At 51.8% G+C, this 16,917-nt stretch overlaps 1 protein-coding gene across 1 annotated transcript in view; it reads left to right on the top strand.

Annotated features, from left to right (window-relative positions):
• Rims3 (regulating synaptic membrane exocytosis 3) overlaps positions 1 to 16,038 on the top strand; it is a 37,392-nt gene extending 21,354 nt beyond the window's left edge. The window contains exons 3-8 of the mRNA XM_038334600.1: positions 1,578 to 1,825; positions 6,599 to 6,740; positions 10,863 to 10,972; positions 12,773 to 12,874; positions 13,123 to 13,262; positions 14,985 to 16,038. Of these exons, the coding sequence (XP_038190528.1) occupies positions 1,609 to 1,825; positions 6,599 to 6,740; positions 10,863 to 10,972; positions 12,773 to 12,874; positions 13,123 to 13,262; positions 14,985 to 15,203 (930 nt within the window). The 5' untranslated portion in view covers positions 1,578 to 1,608 and the 3' untranslated portion in view covers positions 15,204 to 16,038. The remainder of the gene's footprint in view (positions 1 to 1,577; positions 1,826 to 6,598; positions 6,741 to 10,862; positions 10,973 to 12,772; positions 12,875 to 13,122; positions 13,263 to 14,984) is intronic.
• The last annotated feature ends 879 nt before the right edge of the window (positions 16,039 to 16,917 follow it).

Below are 16,917 nucleotides of genomic sequence, written 5' to 3'. Positions count from 1 at the left end.
AAAAACGGGCTCCAGGTTTGGCCCTGTTCTCCATGCTGTGTGCTGTGGTCCTCGGCAGCGCTGAGTTGGGAGGTGAATTATTTGAGCCGTGGTCAGATGCCTACTCCTGAACAAATAACTTGCTGACAAAAAAACCCTTTACCTTAAGCTAATCAGAATGTGCTCAGAAACAAGATAGGGTAGCGCCTGGCCAAAACCATTGTCTGCCTCTGCCAGCCAGCAGGGATGGGGTTGGGGGTCTGGGAAACTCCCAGCATTACACACACACACACACACACCACCTGCTATTCCACTGCTAAGGAAATCGGAACCAGTGCAGGAAAGATGGTCATCTCAGTGTTTGCTTGTTTGCTTGTTTTCTTTGAGACAGGGTCTCTTGGAGCCCAGTCTGGTGTGATCCTGAACTCCTGATCCTCCTGCCTCTTCCTCCCAAGGGCTGGAATCACAGGCATGACCCATGCGCCTGCCTTCGGTATTTATTTAAAAGAGAGAAGAGAGAAACTTGGATCAGATTCAGGAAGTAGCTGCATTGAAATATTTAAGTCAATTATGTGCCGTCTGTAACAGGGACGATTACAGTGGCATTGAAACATCTACACAAAGTGTTAACGATGTTGGGAAATGCTATGATGTGATATTAGGTGAAAAATACCAGGGTTTAAAATCGTATTTACAATGTGAGTCCAATTGTTTTTTAAGAGCACAGAATGGAGCTGGGTTCAATACTGGCAGTGAGGCCTCTCTGAAATACGGGGACTGTGATTTTTGACAGCACTTTAGGCTTTTCTGGGCCAGCCCCTTCTCTTCTGCCCTGCACAGACTTTTGTCCCTGCTCTTGTCACTCCCTGTGACAGCTCCCTGCCTTGGGACTGTCCTCTGCGCTTTATACCCAGCCCCTTATTTAGTCCTTACAGCCGTCCTGGGAAGTAAAAGGGCTTTGAAGTTTTTGTTGTTGTTTTGCTAAGGTATTTATGGAAACTCCAGCATGTTTGGTCACAAAGTCACCCAGCTAGTGTATGGGAGCCTTTGGAGTCCCACCCCAGCCTGTCTGTACTCCAAATGAGGTTGTCTGCTGCTTGCCCACAGCCACACAGTAAAGGTCCCATATTTCTTCTCTAGGGGTTCTGTTTGTTTTATTTGGTATATTAAATTTTAAAAATTACATTCATTTAGTGTGGAGATGGTGTTCCTGTACCACAATTTGTGTGGGGAGGTTAGAGGTCAACTTTTGGCAGTTGAGCTCCCTAGGACTATGTGACTTCCAAGGGTAGAACTGAGGTTAGGCTTGGCAACAGGCCCCTTACCCACAGAGCCAGGTCCTGGCCTTGGTTCTGATTGTTGCTGTGCTGGGAGGCGCGGGGGTGGGGGTGAGAGTCACGCCCCAGGCCTCATACACACTAGACAGGTGACTGCACTCCATTTATTGAGCCAGACTTGGAGATTTATTTGTTCGTGTCATCCTTACCACCTCAGAGAGACCAAGCGAATGACCCAGAGTCACACAGCTAGGAAGTGATGGGGTGCAGGAGAGTCATGTGGATGTCATGTGGAACCCCCCTTTTTCCCCCCACCTTCAGAACTGCCTGAAGTCCTGCTGCCCTGGGAACCATGTTTAACGGGGAGCCTGGTCCAGCCTCAGCTGGGGCCTCCAGGAATGTGGTACGGAGCTCCAGCATCAGCGGTGAGATCTGTGGATCCCAGCAAGCTGGGGGTGGGACCGGGACCACCACGGCCAAGAAACGACGCAGCAGCCTGGGAGCCAAGATGGTGGCTATCGTCGGCCTGACCCAGTGGAGCAAAAGCACACTGCAGCTCCCCCAGCCTGGTGAGGGGGTGTGGGCACCAAGAGGTGGGGAAGGGGGAGGGGAGCGTGTTGTTGTTGAGTCCCCAGCGACTAAGGGTAAATGCACACTTTGTGGGTGCTTTATGAGTTGGTGTGTGTGATGTTCTGTAGTCCTCAATGGCCGACAGTAACAGCCCAGAAAGGGAAAGTCAGGTGCTTCAGTCTGCACAACGGAGGGTGGTGGCATCCAGACTTAAGCTCCAGTTGTCCTTCCCAGTTCCTGCTCTTTTCATGCTGCTGCCTCCACACACAGACTTCTGCGTTTATCAGAAGTTATTTGAAACAGCCATGCTAAGGGACCCCACACTTTTGTAGACACATCCTCACAATCCTGTTCTATTTCTCATTTCTCAGTCCCCGTAGGACAAACAGCCCCACAAATATAATTGCATAGTCTCACAGAGGCGTTGCAGAGTCACAAGAGAGGGGCACGAACACATGGCTCTGCGGTGACATGTCTAGAGTGTTCATTTGCTCAGGAAAGCCACTTCATGGAAAACATGGTCCAGTTATTCTCATTACACTGCCCGTGGTCACAAATAAACTCTAAATACGGTTCTCTGAACAGACAAAAAGGCCCACGTCACTTAGATGCACACGCACCTCACAAAGCCACACATGCGCCTATGTAGGCTATGCATTTTCAGACATCTGCCTACAGAATTCCAGTTAAGTTCAGACTTGGGGGGACCCACCTTGTCTCACACAGCGACATGTGGCCCCCACCTCACAGAGGAACCACTTCTCCCCACCCAGACCGCCATTTGTGGCATTGGTCCAGACACCAGCTGGCTTTGTTTTAAATCTCTTCCTGCTTATTTTGCTCAGAGTAACAACTTCCCCCAAAAACCTTCAAGAAGGCAGCTGGACGGGGGTGGGGAAGGGTAGAAAGCCGGAGTATCAGGGAGGATGCTCATCAAGACGCCCCATTGGGGCTGGTATTTGGGGGTGCTTTTCCAGACCTTAAAATAGATTTTTACAAAGCTGTCTACAGGAACACGGGGGATGGTCTTTTCCAGCGCTCCGGCACCATGTGCTTTCTGCTCAGGGAGAGACTAGATAGGGAGGGTCTTGAGTACCTTTGGGAGGGCAGTATAGGCTTGAGAGTAGGGAGCAGGGAGGTGGGAAGTTGGACTGGGACAAGGAGGGCTGGGATAAAACGAACCTGGGGAATTATTACAAAGTCCTGGACATGTTGAACCCCAGAAGTCTGTGTCTGGTATTGTAAGCACAGGAATCCAGCTCCAGACCCCACAGGCATCTCCCATGCAAAGTGATTGGAAGAGACAGTCTCCAAGGCCAAGGCAGAGCCGGAATCACTGGGAGTCATTGGAGGGGTCTGCTGTGACTTCAGACAGCAGCAGGCTGGGGTGGGAGCAGACGCCAGGACGACCTGCTGCCTTGGGGAGATACAAATGATGCTGGGCCCTCTGGATGCCTTGTCTTGGTGGGATGTAAGGACATGACTAAAGGCCCAAGGTCTGGGGCCAGGGGAATTGCCCAGATGCCTTTCCAAGTGCAGGGCCCTGTGAATCATCTAATCACTGAATGTCATAGCAGGAAGGGCCCTCGAGGTCATCCAGTCTGATGTACTCATTTATCTATGAGACTTCCAGAGCCCAAGGAGAGGCCCTTTCCTGGAGAACGACCTCAGGCTGGCCTTTGCAGCCACACCCCACCATTTACTAGCCGGATAGTTCAGGCAAGCTGCTTTACTTCTCTGAGTCTGCTGTTTGTTTGTTGAAGACCAAATAGATGCTTTAGAGAGCTGTCCAGGGATTAAATAAGATAGATGTGCAAAGGTATCCAGCCTCTCATGCATGGTACATGGGAGGCACTCAGAAAAGCGTTGGTACTTTTTAAAAAGGTTTATTTTTATTATTTTTAATGGTGTGTGCGTGTGTGCATGCATTCGTGTGTGCATGCATTCGTGTGTGCCTGTGTGTATGCATGCACACGCACGCATGTTCATACATCCGTGCATGTACACGTGCAAGCTTTGAGTATGCCAGCGCCTCAGCTTGGAGCATCATCCTGGCTGGGAGACTCTGGGACAACAGGCAAGAATGTGGTCACCTCACCAGGGATTGCTGCTCTGAGAAGAGATCTTAGAAGGTCGCCCCTGTTGTCCCAAGTGGAACAGCTTGATTCCCTGTAGGCTGGGCTATGGGGAGTCAGGAAGAATTCCCCTCCTGGGCCTAGCCCTTGGGGCTCTTGGCCTTCTCTTGCAATAACACCATTCCCCCAGTTCATCGATACCCTTTTCCTCTTTGTTCCTTTGCCCCAGTTCACATAGTCTGGTCCCCCTAAGCCTCTGCCTGTCTGCCTGCTTCCTGTTTGTCATTATGCTGCCCTATTGCAGGCCTCCAGAATCTCACCCTGTGCTTTAGAGGGCAGTTCTGGCTTCAGAGCTCTCCATGGGCCCGTTGTAAAGTCACTTTCCGGTCGGGCCTCAGTTTCCTCTTCTGTAAAATGGAGCTAACAATGCACTCTCCCAACTTCCTTTGGGATCTGTCAGTTCTCTAAATTGTAGGAGCAATGAAGGGTGGGGTTGGAGTTTTAGGGTCCTAGGACCTAAGTAAAATCAGGCCTGGCATTAGTTAGACTGAGCCCACATGGAGTCATGCGGGGTAGAAGCATCCTCTTTCTAAATGTCCAGTACCAAGGACAGAGATCTTCCTGTCTGAGCCTAAGATGTTGCAAGCCAGACTGCCCGTCTTCTGCATATGATGGGACAGATAAAATGGCTCCTGGAATTTTTCTCCAAGGAACACTGAATTATTGCAACCATTTGAACCAGTTCTAGAGAGAAACCATAAAGTATTCTTGGGTCAGCAGGGGCCGAGGCTGGACAGGAACCAAGCTAGTGGGAGGATTTTTCTCTTGAGTTTGCAAGACCTTTCCCCCTACCCCTGAAGACACGGGAGTTTAATATCTGCTGAGTCACAGCTCTAAGAGAGGACGCATTGAGGAGGGAAAGTGACATGTCAGCAGGCAAGGAGTCTGAGGGCCTGGTGACACCAGAACCCAGACTCCTCATCTGTGGAATGGGGGAGGAGCCTGGAGAAGTGTATCTGACCTTTCAGGATTCTGCGCAGTTCCCACTCACAGGCGCTCACACTGCATTGGGCAAGTCTTATCTAAGAAGGTAATTTCACTTCCAAATGGGTCAGAGCTTTCCCCGGCTCTAAAAGAGCGTGTGTTGAGGGGGTGAAGATGTGAGGGGGAGGCAGAGTGACTTTGAGCCCCCCCTTCCAGACAGCATCTGTTTTCTAACTGGGTTAGAGGGGATGAGGCAATTAGGAGCCAGGGACGGAGAGAGTCCCATGGTAGGTCACATGCCATGTGTGGGTGGACATCATTATGTGTGGTGAGTAGATAGGCTCAGTTCTAGGTATTAAAGATCACCTATATATAACTTGTCTGACAGTGTACATTATGTCCATGTAAGATCCGGACACATGATATCGTATTTATACATGAGATTATTGTATTTATACATGTGATAATAAGCATTCCTGTGTGTCTGTTTTATGCATATGTAAGAGAAATATGCCTGAACTAAAATGACTGTGTGTGGGTCACAGTGGCTTGTGTTGTATTTAGAGAACACATCTTCCTGCACGTTGCCCCTGTTCTCATCACCCCCCGTCCACCACTCTATCTGCTAGTATTTGCCCTCCTGACCTTCTCTCATCCAGTGGGGACTTCCTGAAGGGTAAGTAGGGTGAGGCAGGAAGAATAAAGGCCTTCCTTTTCCAAGCTGTGGACTTGAACATTCTCTCGCCAGCCCTCTGTCGGCTACCTTCAGGGATAAATGTGCTGCCACCCTGCCCTAGGCACCCTTGCAGGCCACTCAACTGACACTTTTCTTGGGCCTATAACTGGTGGCAGCAAATGGCTCCTTTGGTGCAGTCTCTGAGTGTCACTTCCTTCCCTGTCAAGTTGCTCAGCAATCAAGCTTTAGCAGGGGAGTCCCTGCAAAACCCCAGCCTGTCTCCCCACCCCACCCACCCCCGCCCAGGAGGAGAACTGTCTAGAGGGACCACACTGCCATGCTAAGGAGGTTGCCATGGAAACCCAGGCAGGCTGGTGTGCTACTCAGAGAGGGAAAGTGCCCTGTGTTTCCTGCCAGGCTGAGGATGGGACTGGGGGCCCCTGAATAGAAGGTACAGAGACAGGGTAAAGGGGTTCTGCTGTGGACTTTCTCAAATCCAGTATCAGCCCAGGTCAAGCTAGCCACCCCGACCCTCCTGGAGTCTCGCCTTGCAAGGTCCAGCTTGACATTTGTGATGCTCTCCGTTTTAGACTTACTTTGAGAAGGCAAGTTTCAAATGGTCAGGCTTCCAATGGGGTTTTTCTAGGGCAGCAGAGAGGCGATCTGGTAGGATATCCAAAAGAGGGAAAGTAAATCTGGAAACCCCAGAACAGACAAACTTTCCAGAAATGAGAGAAAGGGGCTCAGACTGAAACAGAACAGAAAGGCAGAGTTAAGAGAACCTAGCGGAGGGGGGCCACTGCCACAGGACCTGTAGCTAGCTGCATTCTGTTGGGGCACACAGCATGTCCCTGGGCAGCTTTCTCTGTACCATGACCCCGGCCTTGACCCATCTTAGGGTCAGCTCAATGGTGTCCCAGCCTTAGCAGGTCCCCGCACCCGCTTCTGCCCAGGGGATCACTTTGGTAGCACTCTTCGAGAAGCCTAGGCCATGTTTTGACCTTGTTCCCTCTCTCTCCTCGGGTCGGGGACCCCAGAAGGGGCCACTAAGAAGCTGCGCAGCAACATCCGACGGAGCACGGAGACCGGCGTTGCAGTGGAGATGCGGAGCCGTGTCACACGCCAGGGCAGTCGGGAGTCTACGGATGGGAGCACCAACAGCAACAGCTCCGAGGGCACGTGCGTGCACCTGCCAACTTGGTTTCCAGCCAAGATGTCTGCACACCTCCCTGCCCCAGCCTCCCTTTCCCCTCTCCTAGATATCTGGTTCCCGGGTCCCAGGTCTTCCTGTGGACCCCAGCAGAACACCTCAGAGGAGCACACCGTTTGGTCTTTTCTTTCAGAAGGGACACGGGCGTCCTGCCTCCCGCCCTCCCATCACCTGCCCTGCTCTAGAGGAGATGAGCAGAAAGGAAAATGTGACCCTAAATTCCTTTTAAGCCTAAACCTCATTTTCTTTTTTTTTTTTTTTCCCTAACCCTAACCCTAACCCTAACCCTAACCCTAAACCTCATTTTCATGGCTTAGTTGTGTGAAGTCTCTATGAATCACCTTGCTTGGAGATTAAGGAAGAAAATTGGACTAGATCCGTGTGTTTAGAACTGTCACATCTTACCTTGTGACTCCTAGGCAGGAAGAATCGTTGAGGTGGGTCAAAAGCAGTGTTAGAGGAAGAAAGAAAATGCAGGGGAGCCTGAGTGGCAGGGGCGCCTTGTGGCAGGGGCGCCTGTGTGGCAGGGGAGCCTGTGTGGCAGGGGAGCCTGAGTGGCAGGGGCACCTGTGTGGCAGGGGAGCCTGAGTGGCAGTGGCGCCTCTGTGGCAGGGGAGCCTGTGTGGCAGCTGCGCCTCTGTGGCAGGGGAGCCTGTGTGGCAGCGGCGCCTCTGTGGCAGGGGAGCCTCTGTGGCAGGGGCGCCTGTGTGGCAGGGGAGCCTGTGTGGCAGCGCCTCTGTGGCAGGGGAGGAGGATGGCCGGGGAGCCTGTGTGGCAGGGAAGCCTCTGTGGCAGGGGCGCCTGTGTGGCAGGGGAGCCTGTGTGGCAGCGGCGCCTCTGTGGCAGGGGAGGAGGATGGCCAGGAGACCTTAGTTGAGCTCTTCACCCAGGATGCATGTCGGTCAGCAGCGCGCTGCGGTGTTGATAGCCCCTTTCTTTCTGCATGTGAGCTGGAGTAAGCGTTTGAAAGTAAGCACTTACACTGTAGCTCTGTTCGAAATCAGAGTTTGTAGATTCTCTGCTTCGGTTTCATCAAGGCCCTATTATTTTCAGTCTCGAGATCCTGTGGCTTATTTAATATTGAGTTTTTGTCTCTCACCACTGTCCAGTGAGACCTTGGCATCCCTATGGGATTGGTTCCAAGACCTCGCATGTATCTAAAACCCACAGCTTCTTGAATCCCTTCAATACACTGGCATAGTGTTTGCACTGGCCTGTGTGCATCACGTCCTCTCTCGATCACTTGTAACACCCAGTCAAAGCTAAGGCAGTAGAAATACTACTTACGTGGGTCTCTCTGTAAAGCTTGGGCTGGCACAGAATTCAGAATTCTCCTGCCTCAGCCTCCTGAGCATGGGCGTTATGGGTGTACACCCCAATTCTCAGCCTAGATGCTATTGTTTAAAGAATAATGATAAAAAAATCTGCTTGTGCCCAGTACAGACAACTTTTTTCTTCATACTTTCAATCTGTGGTTGATTGAATCCACAGATGCAAAAGCCATGGACACAGACAGCCAACTGTATCTTCTAAACATGGAAACAAGTAGCCATTAGCATTTACTACCTTCTACCTTGTCCACAGCATTGATGGTACCTCAGGCTAGTGGCTCCCTGTCTGGAAGCCATGCGCTATGATGTGACACTTGTACGCACCCTGAGTGAGTGCGGACAGCACCAGTGTCTCCTTATACAAGTGAACGGCAGAGGCTCTTTACCCACAGGCACACTTTTTAGGACACAAGCCATTGTCTACACTAAGGTCACTTGGTTCCATAACCTTTATTCATAATCTCTGTACTGTATACTAGTCACTCCCCACCCCGGCCCCACTCCTGAGACTTTGAGTCTGCGTCTCTCCGTTTCCTCTGAGGCTCACTGTCCTAAGAATGTGATGCGAGGAGTGGGTGTGGTGGTGCACACCTGTAAGCCCAGCACCTGAGAGGTGGAGGAGGCAGGACCAGGAGTTTAAGCTCAGAGACTTAACTACATAGTGGGTTCCAAACCAGCCCGGACTACAAGAGGCATTATGTCAGTAAAAGAGAGGTGGTGGAAAGAGCATGAGGAAGACCAAAACATGAGAGGGCTGGGGGGCGGCTCAGTCAGTAACATGCTTGCTGTAGAAGCACGAGAAACTGAGTGGAATAGAGGTCTCCAGCACCCATATAAAAAGGCTGGATGTAATTGTGCACATGCCTATAATCCCATTATTGAGGAGACAGACGGGATCCCTAGGGCTTGCTAGCAGCCAGTCTTTCCATATCTACAGACTCTAGGTTCAGTGAAAGATTATCTAAACAATTAAGGTAGAAAGTGATTGAGGAAGATACCCTATGATGACCTCTGGCTCTTAAACACACACACACACACACACAGAGAGAGAGAGAGAGAGAGAGAGAGAGAGAGAGAGAGAGAGAGAGAGAGAGAGCATGCTCATATATACCCACCTTAATCCACAAAAAGAATGATACTAGGCTATTGTTGATCATGGTTAATAAAAGTAGATGCCTTGAAGCCTCTTCCTGAACGTGGAAGATGAGCCCCTGCCCATCACTGACCACTGGAGTCCCTATTCCAAACTGTCCAACAGGTGTTTGTCTCTGACCCACCTTTTATGGCAGCCACTAAGAGAGCTGCCTATTCTAGTTCACTGTGGCCCCTGAGCAAGCTGTCCCTGTTGGCTGTACCTAGGATATTTGGGCCTGAGGATTCAACAATTCATTGCCATTTGTTGTATCTCGTGTTTCTAGAACTTTTCCTTCACACCATCCCCCAGCGAGCCAGGTATCATCCCTGTTGCAGACAAGCCTAGTCTCTTACCTCTTGGAAATGCCTGTTTCATCTGTAAAACTGGATACTGGCTCCTACCACATAGCCTGGTTGTAAGAATTAGTGATACAAGGCTCACGGACCGTTCGATGCGCCGCTGGCAGCTGGCCCACTTTCAGTCACTGTCGGTTTTTCTTGTTACTGTCTCCAGCCCCTCCCCTCCGGTCACAGACCACCCACAATCACCTGCCATTCATCACAGCCTCATTGTTAGGTTATTTTGGTCCCTGCTGCCGTTTTGAGAACCACCTCACCTTATTGACTTGAATTTTAAATTTCTGGTTTAAAAAAACAAACAAAAAAAAAAAACACCTCAGTTCTTGGAACTCATTCCAGGCCCGTAAGAGTCCATCCAGCTTGTCTCTCATTGTTGGCCTTGGCATGCTTTCATGGGGATGCCTGTGCCCAGCAAGCCCTGCCCTCTAACGCTCACTTTGGAAATCTCTGGGGCTTGGGCTGGGATGTAGCTCAATTGGTAGTATGTTTGTCCAGCAAGCATGAAGCTCCCGGGTCCGTCCCTAGCACTGTGTAAGCTGAGCATGCTGGTACATGCCTACGATCCCAGAAAGCAGAGCTGTCAGAATCAGGAATTCAGGGTCAACCTTGGCTACATCATGAGTCTGGGGCCAGCTTGGGATGCAGAGGACCTTGTTTCAAAAAATAAGAATTCAATGCCTTAAATATCTTCATTAGTCTCTCTCTCTCTCTCTCTCTCTCTCTCTCTCTCTCTCTCTCTCTCTCTCTCTCTCTCTCTTTGTGGTTTTTTTTGAGACACGGTTTCTTTGTAGCTTTGGAGCCTGTCCTGAAACTCACTCTTGTAGACCAGGCTAGCCTCAGACTCACAGAGATCCGCCTGCCTCTGCCTCCTAAGTGCTAGGATTAAAGGTGTGCGCCACCACCGCCTGGCTTCTTCATTAGTCTCTTTAATGATATCAAAATATCTTTCTCCAATCCAGACACTGTGGTACCTGCTTGTTACCCACTTAGGACACTGAGGCAGGATGGTCATGACTCTGAGGCTAGCCTTGGCTACGTAGTGAAGTCTAGGTCAGCCAGAAGTACACAGTGGGACTGTCTAAATCATGAAGCCTGAAATATCTTCAATGTGCAGCAATGAATAAGTGTTCACTCCCAGTTAGAGTGATGTAGTCACACTGTCTAGGTGAGAAACGGAGGCACAGCTCCCCACATGCAGGGCCCCTGCATCCATCCTTGCCGCTCGACCCCCTGCTGCCCTCACGTGCCCTCTGCTTTCTTCTGCAGGTTTATTTTTCCCACACGGCTTGGAGCTGAAAGCCAGTTCAGTGATTTTCTGGATGGCTTGGGACCAGCCCAGATTGTGGGGCGACAAACGCTGGCAACACCTCCCATGGGTAAGTCTTGCGGAGGAAGGACAAGCAGGGGGGCACAGCAGAAGGAGCTCAGTGGGGCCCTGTGTGTGGTAGGTCAGGCAGCAGGAGGACAGGAGCCCCAGCTGTCCTCTCCTCACTGATCAGCAGCAGCTTTTCCAGATGTGTGTGGTCCTCCCTCTCCCCCCCCCCCCGCGGTCACCCTCCCCTGCTATGTAAACTGAGTCACAGTGTTAACCTCTGCTGACCTCTGACCGTGGGCAAATAAGCCACTTCCCTTCTCTACCCCTCGATTTCCTAGTCGGGGAAACCCGGTATCAGTAATCTTGCTTTAGTTCTCCAGTCTCAGAACCCTTCCTGAGCTTCTGCTAGATATTTTCTGTAAAGCATTTTAATGTTCTCCTTAGGAACTGTGGCTAATTGGACCTGTTCCTCCCAACAGCCTCTGGCACCAGGGGACCTTTAGCCATTTTCTCATCTCTTCCTGGCAGCTAGGAAGTGTTTCTCAAAGCCCACATCGGGTGCTCTTAGCAGCTCTCAGGGCTTCCGGTCCCGTGACCAGGCAGGCCTCCCCATCAGTCTGACCTGAACTTTGCCTGATCCAGATGTCTCATCTCAGCCCCGTTCTGACGGTTCTTGACTTTTTGGCCCTCACGGCAGAAGAGGGAATGCACAGCGCAGTGGAGCTGGGATTCTGTGGTGGTTTAGAACTCTGTATGTGGCACTGTCCTCCTTTCCTTGGGGGAGGGATCCACAAGACCCTCAGAGTTAAGGTCCACTCTCTTCTGGCCCTAGGTATTGGATTTGTTTAATTCTAAGATTTTGGTTGGTACTGGAGCCTGCTCAATATCCCAACCCCATATCCCTATAAACACTGAGAAGTGCCAGCCATTTCCGTATTTTCAATGACCCTTCAGAACCTAGAATATTTTGTGTGTGGTGCCCCCTTGTGTTCCAAACCAGGAAAGACAAGTGTACATTCACTTAGGCATCTCGGGATAGGTTGAGATTCTTTGGTCTCATGGCCCAGGCCAGCAATCTCTCACTGGAGGGAGAAGAATGAGCTTCAGGGTGTCTCTGGATGTGGTGAATCCCGCCCCCAAAGTATACAGATACCAGCAATAACATGATGGCTATGATGTTTGACTGAACTCTCTCACCCATTTAATATTTTTGGGGGGAGAGGTAGACAGACCAAGTTTATAATTCTACACCCATTTGAAGAGTGTTCCAAACAACTACTATATGATTCTAAACTTAGCTCACCCATGATGAGCAAAGCTAAGAGTTCCTTGAAGTCAGCCTAACCGAAGCCTTTCCCGTTTTGGAGTGAGTTAAGAACTCTCAGCTTGGGGCTGAAGAGATGGCTCAGTGGTTAAGAGCATTGCCTGTTTTTTCAAAGGTCCTGAGTTCAACCACGTGGTGGCTCACAACCATCTGTAATGAGGTCTAGTGCCCTCTTCTGGCCTGCAGGCAGGTGGTGGGGTCTACCCTGCTCCCTTTGTCCAGGGTCAAAGATGTCCTGGGCAGGCTCTTTGCATGGATACTCTTGTATCTGCCTGACATATATATATACTAAAGAGACTGGCTGAGGGCTGCGGTGTAGGCTCTGGCCCCAGACTTGCCTGTTCTATGTAGTGACCTAAGCATGTGCCCCTTGAGGATCATTCCCCCATAGCCTGTCACAGTCTTTCTCAGTCCCTTTGACGTGATCTTCTGAGAGCTTGCTCTGTCACTGGGCATCCCCTGCAGGGTGGCATCCTCTGCTCCATCTTCCAGCCGCCCCATCCCGCTTCACCTGGATTCCGTTCTTCTCCCTTGCAGGAGATGTGCACATTGCCATCATGGACCGGAGCGGTCAGCTGGAGGTGGAAGTGATTGAAGCTCGGAGCCTGACCCCCAAACCAGGCTCCAAATCCCTCCCAGGTGAGGCTGAGCAGGTGGGAGATTTGGGGAAGGATCCTAGCCGGGTGGGGTACTAGCAAGTCCGGAGCTCACCAGTGCCCTTAGAGCAGTGCTGCTGACCGTGACTAATACCTGGCCTGGAAGGTGGGTGGGCAAGGTGATCCAGCTCACCCCGCCCCTCCCCTGCCCCGCCCCCTCCCAGAACCACCTGGAGGGTGGAGACTAGGCAGGCTATGGCATCTCTCCCAACCATGCTCCTTCCTTTTCAGCCACCTATGTCAAGGCTTACCTGCTGGAGAACGGGGCATGTGTGGCCAGGAAAAAAACCAAGGTGGCCAAGAAGACCTGTGACCCCTTGTACCAGCAGGCTCTGCTCTTTGACGAGGGGCCCCAAGGCAAGGTGCTGCAGGTCAGTGTTTACAGGGTAGCCTTCAGGTTCAGGTCAAGCATCAAACCATTTACATCACCTCTTTTATTATCGCGGGGGTCACATGTGTAGAGTGGAGCCAGTTCTCTTTCACCTTGACGTAGTTTCCAGGGATTGAATGAGGTCCTCACCTGCTGAGCCGTCTTGCCAGCCCCCCTTCTTCTTCCTCTCTCCCCTTCCCTCCCTCTTTTTGTTCCCCTCTGTATTTGATTTTCACAACCCATGCTTCTGTTCCCTATCAGTTCATAGGGTTTAGAGCCTAGCGAAATAGCTCCCCAGTTCTTCCGGCCGGGCAGGAGAAGCAGGCCTTATTCACTGGCTGCCTCCACTTTCCTACCTGTGCTTTGTACCTCACTGGGTGCTGGGTGTTGCTAGGTGCTCTCTAGAGTGATTTGTCTTTCTCAGAACCGATCCAGGGAAGGAGGTGTGGTTTTCCCCATTTTGCAAATGAGGAGGCGGTCTCAGATGAAGGGGCTGCCCAGTTGAGAGATGTGCAGAAAGGAGCCCAAGTCTAGGTGACTCAAGCCTGCCAGCTCCTTGAGAATACAACATGTATTGGAGGTGACTCTTCCTGATGAGCGCTGGGGAGGGTGTTGCCTTATTATACCCCTTCAGTAGATGAACTGGAGTTCACATGGGCCTATGTGATGTTCCTGACTCAGTCCCTGCTTGGCACTCATTGTGCTTAGGGTGTGTGGAGAAGAGATGGCCCAGAGGTTAAGAGTGTGTACTGCGCGTGTAGAAGACAGTCCCTGATGTTGTGGTGACCCACATCTGCCTCTAGCTCCAGCCCCAGGAGGTCCCTGTGCCTCTGGCCTCTGTGGGCACCTGCCCTCGTGTTTATGCATATACACATTTTTTAAATTGTTAAGAGTTTTCACATAGGCAGCCAGCCACTAAGTTAGAAGTGGTGGTGGCTTGCCTTGCCTGAAGCCTGTCGTGCCTTTTCTTTGTAACGAACACCTGAGATTCATTCTAAAGGAGGAAATATTATTCTGGCTGAATTTTGGAGACTCAGGCCAGTTGGGGCTGTGGAGACAACTGCTCACCTCAGGGCACTTGGGAAGTCAGGAAGAGCCTGGAATCCCATAATCCCCTCCAAGAATCCATCTCTGATGTTTTTAATCTTCCAGTTAGTCCAACTCATGGCAGACCGTTCCTCCGAGCTGTGATGGTTCTATTGAAAGGGCCCATGGGGTTACCAGCTGAAGAATGGCAGAACTCTAGCTAGGGTTGTGGGGCAGAGGCCCAGTATCAGATGTCTGGGTTTAAAAATGTTTGAAAAATCATTGAGCATCTCTTCCTCCTCAAGTTCCAGATGGAGACAGGGCAAGGGGCTTATCCAGACCCTCAGCAGAGCTACAGCTATGACCCAGGCCCTGGACATGGTCTGTTCCTTGGTGGAGAGAGCTGCTGCCTGGGGTGCTGGGAGGTCTGGAACCAGATCTGCCCAGGATCTGATCCCAGATCACTGTGGGGCATTGTGTTGGTTCATCAGATCTCTGCACCACAGGGGAAACGTATGGTCACAACAGTTGAGATGCTTGGCCCCATAGGATCCAGTCTGCCGTGTCCCAGGCAATACCTGTCCATATCACGTTTAATTCCCACTCCCATCTGTGCCCTGGGGTAGCTGGTAGGTTCCTGGGCCCCCTGCCCAGTCCTGGAGGTGCAGTGCCTCACTCTTCCTCCCCCTGCTGCCAGGTGATCGTCTGGGGAGACTATGGCCGTATGGATCACAAGTGCTTCATGGGCATGGCCCAGATCATGCTGGACGAGCTGGACCTGAATGCCGCGGTCACCGGCTGGTACAAACTCTTCCCCACATCCTCTGTGGCCGACTCCACACTCGGATCCCTTACCAGGCGTCTGTCCCAGTCCTCTTTGGAGAGTGCCACCAGTCCCTCCCCCTCGTGCTCCTAAGGACCTCACTGAGAACCAGAGGCCAGGGGCTGGTGGGGGAAGGGAGCCTGCTGGCCTCACTGCCCCCTGTACATAGTCTCTGTGTCTTTCTGGACCCCTCGCCCTGCTGCATGCCCAATGACCGCTGGGCTTGTCCCAGCTGGCAGTGGAGACTGTAGTGTGTGTCCATATATGTCCATGGTGTGTGTGTGCGTGCGTGTGTCCGTGTCCACATTGTATTTGTCCATGTGTCTGGGTACAGTCAATCCTGGTGACCACATGAACTGCAGTCCATGTCTCTGTATCTTGCTGGAAAGAATCCAAAGGAACATCATGTGGCCATGGAACATCATGTCTTGCCCCTGGAGTCTCCAGGGGTGGAAGTAGGGGATGTGGCCACTGGTGGGCCTTGCTTAGCCCCGGCCTGGTTGTCTTATGGTCTCCACTTGGTTTTTCGTCCCGTCTTTTGTTTCTTTGCCTCTCCCAGCATTGCTGCTCTTTGAGGAATGTAGCACCCATTGCAGCTGACCATACCTGGTTCCCTCTAGGAGTTCAGTCTCTTCTCCCTACCCCAGCCACGCTGGTGGTCATCCCATTGAATGCACTCCACAGCATGTGGCATGCTCACCCAGAGCTCTACCCCGCCCTCCGGGAAGACAGAGGCTGTCTGAGGAGGAGGGGCCTTGAGAGTGTTTCTCTCTGGGGATGACACCGGCTTACAGACCAGGTACAAGAGAGCTGAGTTCCTGGGTGCTGTTCAGACACGCTAGGGGACGTGCTAGGATCTCTTCTCCCCTAGAGTGTGCTCCAGCGTGCCAAAGGAGCTCCCCCAGTGGGCCCCAGGAGGGTTCCCTGTCGAAACAGATGGCCTTCTTAGGCATCACGGATGGACCTGTCCCCTTTTGGGCTTATCCCTGAGGTAGCAGGCTTGGTAAGAGGTGTCATGGGTGGGGCTGCTTGCTGAAGGAAGGAGGGCTAAGGCTGAATTATCTGCATTATGTTGAGGCACTCACTGTCAAGAATCCTGTCTGACTCGGGGATTAGCTGCATGAAGCTGTTCTTCAGGGTTCTGCTCTCTTCGCTTATCTGTAGACACTAGTCCCCCGCTGAGGTTCTGGCACCCCAGGCCTCCAGCCTCCTAGCTTCATGAGCAGCCTGGCTCTGCACTCGAGGGTGCCTCTGTCACCAGCTCTGTACCAGCAATACTCACCCGTCCACCTCCCTTCTTTCTCGACTGGTCCCCTGCTCCTCTGGGCAGTGGCCTGCATCTGCTTCACTACCCCCTTCCCTTGTCTGGTTGGGGCTCCTCCCAACCACTGAGAACCCTGTTAGAAGGCCTAGTGCCTGGGCCAGAGCCTGAGATGGCTGTTGTTACTCCTAAAGGCTTGCTCCAGAATGCAGTATCCGTTCCTCCCCTCTTTAGCTATAGGGTGGAATTGGAGGCTGCCTGGGAGATGGCAGAGCAGCTCCGGTTCATACCCAGTAGGAAGAAGGAGGTGCTGGGGATAGGGGAGGGGAAGGCTGTCTTTCTGCTTTTCTTCCAGCCCATCTCCAAGTGTGGCCTTGCCTCTAGCCCAAGTACCTAGGCAGGGAGAGCTACCAGGGTAACTGAAAAATCCTTGGCATGTGTGTGAATTCCATTTGTACCAAAGCTGGGGTGCTTAAAGCCAGCCCAGCCCAAAGGCCTCCCCATAGTCAGTCTTGCACCCTCCTTTCAAAGAAAGGTAGTGAAGAA

The sequence above is a fragment of the Arvicola amphibius genome, chromosome 6 (assembly GCF_903992535.2).
Source record: "Arvicola amphibius chromosome 6, mArvAmp1.2, whole genome shotgun sequence".
Classification (NCBI taxonomy): Eukaryota; Metazoa; Chordata; class Mammalia; order Rodentia; family Cricetidae; genus Arvicola; species Arvicola amphibius.
Note: the sequence above shows the minus strand (reverse complement) of the source record. Positions and strands in the feature narration are given on the sequence as shown.